The 7,053-nt window shown below is 39.2% G+C and overlaps 1 protein-coding gene across 1 annotated transcript; it reads left to right on the top strand.

Annotated features, from left to right (window-relative positions):
• Positions 1-3,689: 3,689 nt before the first annotated feature.
• On the top strand, positions 3,690-6,593 carry gng3 (guanine nucleotide binding protein (G protein), gamma 3; the record flags this gene model as incomplete). The annotated part of the gene is made up of 3 exons (XM_079214443.1): positions 3,690-3,773; positions 4,648-4,747; positions 6,465-6,593. Exons 2-3 carry the CDS (start codon positions 4,649-4,651, stop codon positions 6,591-6,593), a joined length of 228 nt encoding a protein of 75 aa, XP_079070569.1. The 5' UTR covers positions 3,690-3,773; position 4,648.
• Positions 6,594-7,053: the final 460 nt, after the last annotated feature.

Raw genomic sequence — 7,053 nt, 5'->3', positions numbered from 1 at the left:
ATCTAGCACTTTGCACTCTTATTTTGGAAAGACAATTGGAGTCGACTTTTCTTGTACCAACATCGTACATCGGGTTCCAAAGCTCACCTGCTTTACCATTTACACTTTTAACCGTGACATTAGTGTCATCATGGCAGCATATTATTAAAGGATTTATTTGCTGGATGGCATGCACCCACACTAATTACACCAGACCATAACCTGCAGAGATGAAACAGCAGGTATCGCGGACCATCTGGGGAGTGTTTTGGACGCGGCCCTTTCAGTCATGTACTGATTTGTACCTGCTGCCACTGTTTTTTAGAGCGTGTGCCAGGACAAAAAAAAGAATCATAAGGATTAATCCTGGTCTCTGGCAGTCCCCTGCTGAATTAATTAACGTGGATTTTAACTGTGTTGCCTGAAACCAGGTTTGAAATTGCTGCAGGAGATCAACCTGCTCAGCAGAAGAATGCATAAAAATAATGTCCATAAAAACAATACTGACAGCGAGTGACAGGTGATAGCTGCTATTCAAACAGCCCCAGGATACGTCATTAATATTCTGTGCTGGCAGTTCATTTAGAAAGTGAGAAATGATGTACAGATGGAGAGCATTTACTTCTCTGCTACTCCTAACAATATAGCAGTCTATAAAAGAAGCAAGGTTTTTAACACACTGTAACTATAGTTGTATGCAGAAATAAAGACATTTTTAAAATGATGAACTACAACCCATCTATGAAGCATTCACAGTTAATTAAAAATAAATATATGCCTAATACAACATATTCATAATCATCTGAAATGATGTGTCTCAAGAAGTTTCACGAACGTATCAATAACCAAATTTAAGAGACTTACATGTTTTACCGTTCACTTGCTTTTTACAGAGCTGTGAACTCTTTTAACTTAAGGAGGACCTCAACTTAGGACCTTAAGATGCAGTTGAAAGCTCCAGAAAAGTAACTAAGTGGACCTTAAATTAAGATTTTCTTTCTGTCAAACTCCTGACATGTCATTCTATTTGATTACAGATGTGTTGTATTGTGTTATTAAGCATTCATATGTATGACAAAATATAACAAATTGATAGATTATAATATTATTTGACTGAATAAAATAAAAAAATTCAGCTGAAAAAAAGAATCAATTTATATTTCATGATAGCCTCAATCTTAGGGCACTGAATGAATAAAACGCAGGTTGAGTGCACACATGTTAGAGACAAGACGGCTCCATATGAAAAGCTGTTTAAAACCTAAGATGGTTCTCGTTAATTCTGTTTCTTGGGTTTTCACTGTAATCCTGCCACCTCTTCACTTGTTTTACCAGCTGACGTTTGACAAATCACAGCAGGAAAAGCACAGGTGTAATCAATAACATTAGTATTGGTTGCAAAGCTAAACGGACTGCAGCCATTAATAATGTTGTTGATTATACCTGTGCAGTTTTGTGCCTTGGTGTTGTGAATGCTTACTTACTGGGACACATTTAGGGCACAGATGGAGCAGAGACATCTTTTATGTTATCATCTGCACCTTTCCTCCTACGACAAGAAGTAAACGTGTGTGAAAAAGATCGAATGATGTAGAACACCTTCTACAGTTTATGTTACAGATTCTATTAACTTGACTTATACGTTTTTGTATGTATGTATGTTTTGAATACCATTTTAAATTAATTTCATTTCTGTTTCACTAACGTGGGATGCCAATATGTATGACTAAAAGTATATTACTATAAAAGTTTTGAGCTCCTTGGTAATGAACCATTACCAAAGTATCATATGACATTCTACCTCAACATCAGACTGCAACTGATTTGTAAAAAGTCCCTTTTTCTAGTTTTTTTGCGGCCTGCTAATCAGTTGCTCTGATCAAAACATCATAAAAGCTGCCCCTTGAGTCTCATGGGTTTTCTCATGGGTTTTCTTAAATGTTCTGTAAATTTAACTACCTTGTATTACTGTCTGCTGTTTCTGTAAACCAGGTTACTTTTGGTAATTAGATTTCACTACGTAGCTCAAAGGAGCAGGCATCTCCCAGCTGCTCCATCAGGCTTGTCATGACTGTGCTCTTTGCAGATCAGTGATGCCGTCAAACCTGCCGGCATCATCCAGCAGATGGAGTCCTTAAACTGCAGCCGCAGTTTATTAATCCAAATATACTGCTGTTCACTCTGCCATCACGAAATCGGTCAATACAACACAATAAAAAGCAAACATGTTGAGATCAAGCAGAGCATGGACCGTGTGTGTGCAGCTCTTTGCTCTCTGATCATGCTGGAAAAGTTAATTTTCATTACCATCTTGCATTGCCTTGAATTTATTATAATTAACTAGAAGACAGTCCTTTCATTTGCACAAATAAATTACATCTTTTACATATTTTTGTGAAAATTCACAGGAGTTTATTAATCTTTAATAAACAATATTACTGGAGATTATCTATAAGAACTGGTGAACTGTGTTAAGGTCAGCTACAGGAAGAAGACAAATATCACAGGTCTATCTATAGTTTAGTGTTTAGTGGATTCACCAAACACCTTGTCGTGATTTTAAAAACCTCTTCTTGTTATATTGTTATAATTGTATTTATTATAAGATTATGTTAAATTCCCCCAAAATAAAAAAAGCAAATAGAGTTGCTTAGAGTTTATAAAATGTTCCCAATAAAACCCACCACTATACAAAGCCACAACTGTACGACGGCAAGCGCTAAGGTCAAAGAAGCAAGAACGAGAAACTGCCTCCTCGCTATCAAAGATAGTATAAATTAGAGAGAGGTCACCGCCAACACACAATCAAGGGACACGCTCACAGCGCCGTGAAGGAAGCGCTAGCCTAGCAAAGATGGCGTCTGACAGTTTTCGAGACTTCAGTTGCTGGTTTGCCGACGCCTGTCTGCTCGAGTACCCTCTGAAATTCTGAAACTCTGAATCTCCACGGTGTAGAAGAGCTATCACATTAAGTGCGATGTACTTTTGTATTCACTCCAATAGCGTCACGACCGAGACAGCGCTGTTGTGGCGTAATGCTGACGCAGCTCTTTCCTCTACAGGGTCTTTAAATCTGAGAGCGTCATGAGTCTCTGACGAAAATACATTGACTGCGCTTTTCCCTCCAAGAAGTTGAATTGTCTCTCTATTATTAAAGCAATAAGACATTATTCTCAGCTGTACCATAACAAAAATAGTACATGCCAGCAGGACTGTCACAATGTTGACAGTGATGTAAACCCCTGAACCAGACTGCAGCGGTCCCCATAGCAACAGAGGAGAGGGAGGGCATCACACAAGGCAGAGAGACACATAATGAGTCAGGCCACTTGAGCTCACATCCCAAGCTGCATATCATCTTTTAGCACTAAAAACACAACCACACACCACACAGACCATCCTGTTCCCTCTGAGAGATTGAAACTTGAGAGATATCAGTCGGCCCCTATTTCCACACAGGCAGATATGGTACGATCCACCCTCATAATAAAACCCTCACCGATGGTTTCCCCCTCCCACTGCCTGGCAGGTACCACTTACTGCCGGGGGAGGGGGAAAGGAGGGGGGATGCTAGCCATCCACCACACACCACACTGCTCATTGTGGATGGTTTGCAGTGCACTGAACTGTACAGAGCAGGGTACCATCCAGGCTGTTGTCTGTGAGGGGTGGGGTCCGGCTACACTGATACCACCAAACATACGCTTACAGAGGGTCACAGAGAGGCAGAAAAAGAGAGGAAAAGAGAGAGAGAAGAGGGGGGAAGATTGCACCTGAGGAGGATTACAAAACGGGTAAGGAGAAAAGGGGGTGAATGGAAATGGAAGGAAAAAGACAATGGAGAAAGGTCCAGAATGGTTCAAATAGATTCGCTCCTTTGCTGCTGTTTTTTCCCCCCTATTGACAATCCATCCTACTCCCTTTTTCATCTGTGACACATTCTTTTTTTTCTTCAATCATTTGCAAATGTATTTATCATTTCATAAATGTCTATGGCTGCAGTGCCTATTTCATTCTATTTGATATTTGTGTGAGTCTTGCTCGTAGTGGGAGAATCGGTTGTCCATGGTGAATAAATCTGACCATTTGGCCCAGTTAACATGTTTCTTTTGCATTTGATAGAATGTACTACATGCTTTTGTTGCAATATTAGATGACATGATGTATCAGACATGCCAATTTTACGACACAATGTTGATTGATTTGTATACTGCATTATTGGGGACTGACTTGTTTCATGCTATCTTGCTCGCTCTGCAGCCAAGATATTATATTATTATATTATAATACGTTGAGTATAGCTTTCATCATATGACACAATACTGTACGTTGTATTTGTCTTAAAACTCTTCGTTCACAAATACAGTAGTTCATTTGATCAACCACCTACACTCATATTGAAAAGCTAACTTTGCAATCAATAACCCTTGGTGTGTGAATAGGAAATAAAAGTGTCTACCATAACTTATTGCAACATCATTTATACACTTGTATCGATTTAGAAAGATATTTAGTCAAAGTGACAGTTGTGTTTCTGGGATATATGATCACTCATTCCTGGACAAGCGGAGCTACAGGGGAACTAGTTCATGAAACCCTGAAACAAACAAATCAAAGGTTCACAGAAGGTATTTGAAGCTTACATGCTGCTGTGTTTCTGTTGGCCAGGATGAAAGCAGACACCCCAGTGAACAGCGCCATGAGTGTCGGCCAAGCCAGGAAGCTGGTGGAGCAGCTGAAGATAGAGGCTAGTTTTTGCAGGATAAAGGTAAGAAAAGCCTCAGATTCAGATATGAAAAATAAAAAGTGGAATGCGCTTCAACAAATGAGGGGGGAAATGGAGGGAATTGGGGAGTAAAAATAACAACACAGTGGATTAATTAACACCCTCAATCTTAATTGGAATTCATGAAAAGCTAAAAAATAAATAAATCCTGCTCTCTCTCAATACAAGTCCAGATATTTCTGGTGCCCAACACTGAAATCCTAACCGCTCCTATGTTAACTCAAGTACTTGTCCACACAAATCGTAAGTCAGAATAAAACTACCAGGATTGATAGTGCTGCACGAACTCAACCTGCCCTCAGGTTAAAAAGACACAAAGTATGTTTTAAGTTTGTTTACATAAAGCCTCAAATCCAGTTAGTTATGACTGGACAGCAATGACACATGTTGACTTCCACGTTGCAGTTGAAGGAAATCACCATTGACCCTCTGGGAGTCAATGCTTTCCATTGGAGAGTTTCCAAACTTTATTGGCTTCGGTCACGTTCCTAATGGCATCAAAACACCTGGCAGAGGCTTCTTTCCTCGCTAAGAAAGGATGATATACAAGATATATGTATATATAAATACATATAAGACTGATAATATCATGTTTTAGAGACAGTTTTCAGCTGCTGTCTCCTCTGGCCATAACTTTCTGGCGAGATTGGGCTGAGGGAAAAAGAAAAAGGTTTGAACCAGCGGTGTTCAGAGCATGAAGCATCTTTTGCAACGAGGAAGACGCTTCCTTCTCTTTACTCCCAAGATTCTGCAAGAAGCACAACATGTTTAGCAGTTAATGTCAACCTTTAAAACATGTTTAGATGTGCTGTAAATTCATAAAGCAAAACTAGATGTTCTTCATACACTTTTCTTTCCTAAAAACTGCTCAAAGTCAAAGTAAACACAATTATTTATGTACTGATGCGTCTACTTTCCACTCAAACTCTGCTGTTATTGATTCTGTATTGTTTCCCTGCCTATTGTTGTGCTCATGCTCGATTACTCCGGTGTTCACTGCTGTGCTGTGATACCTTTGTCACGGCAAACACCCGGTTTCCTTCAAATGAATCCATATTTCACTCGCTCAACCCGTTAGTATTATTTATAGCAGTACATTTACATTTTCTACATGCAGACACATTCTCAACTTCTTGCAGCTTTGGTAGAGAAACATTTAATACTATAGATTTCAAGTTTTGACTCGTTTAATCCTCATTAGCCAAATCTGAGCTGTCAAAATGAAAGACCGGAAAACATTCAGACTAAGGTTCAAAAGCCAAGACTATAAAATGTGGTAAAGGGGTTGTAAATGGTGACATTACTATGAGATATTATTACGACTACACACTGTGTATAATGATAAGTATGGACTTCAGACAAAAAAATGTAAACTGGGAGAATACACCCACCATTAGTAGAGCTGCAAGACAATATACTACTGATCTTCATGAGGGTTTAATACATATCTGTCTTTTAAACTCTGCTAAATCTGTAGGAACCTGAATAAACTGTTACATATATATATATATATATATATATATATATATATATATATATTCTAGATATACTTCAGCAGACAAAGACAACCAACTTTCCAAATTTCTCGCACCATGTGAATCCAGATGTTCCTGAGGGAATAATGAAATCACAGGAAAACAGAGGAAATGGAATGTACATGATCATGAACCGTCCTAAATCTGAGCATCCTCATCTCTAGGTATCAAAGGCAGCCGCCGACCTGATGGCGTACTGCGACGCCCACTCCTGTGACGACCCACTCATCACCCCCGTGCCCACCTCAGAGAACCCTTACAGGGAGAAGAAGTTCTTCTGCGCTCTTCTTTGAGCCCAATCAGGGATTGTTGTGATTCACGGTACAACTGTACAGTGTGTACATGTACTTCTGATCTGAATAAGACGTCAATGTACTATAGTAACCTTGCATAAAAGCTGCCGATGTACAGTACACAAAATCAACGATAAAATGTCTCGAACTAAATTCTTTAACCGCTGACGTCCGTCTCAATGTGAGAGGGGAAGAAAATAAATAAATAACTTGAAACTAAACCTGGAAGCAATCAGTAAAGAGTCAGTTATCATTATGAAAAAACAAGACTTAGGAAAATACATTTAAGAAACAGCTATCATCTGTTTGGAAACACATTTCATGCTCATTTAGATTACAGGTAACTGCCAGAATTGTCGTATTGGGCTCACTGGTCCCAGGAACAGACCCGTATGGATTCTGCAGCATTTGACTCTTAACTGGGAGGCTAAATTCCCACTTTAGGTGTTTGGATTGTGGT

Source organism: Taurulus bubalis, assembly GCF_910589615.1.
Source record: "Taurulus bubalis genome assembly, chromosome: 2".
Lineage (NCBI taxonomy): Eukaryota > Metazoa > Chordata > Actinopteri > Perciformes > Cottidae > Taurulus > Taurulus bubalis.
This window is presented reverse-complemented; position numbering and strand designations above follow the sequence as displayed.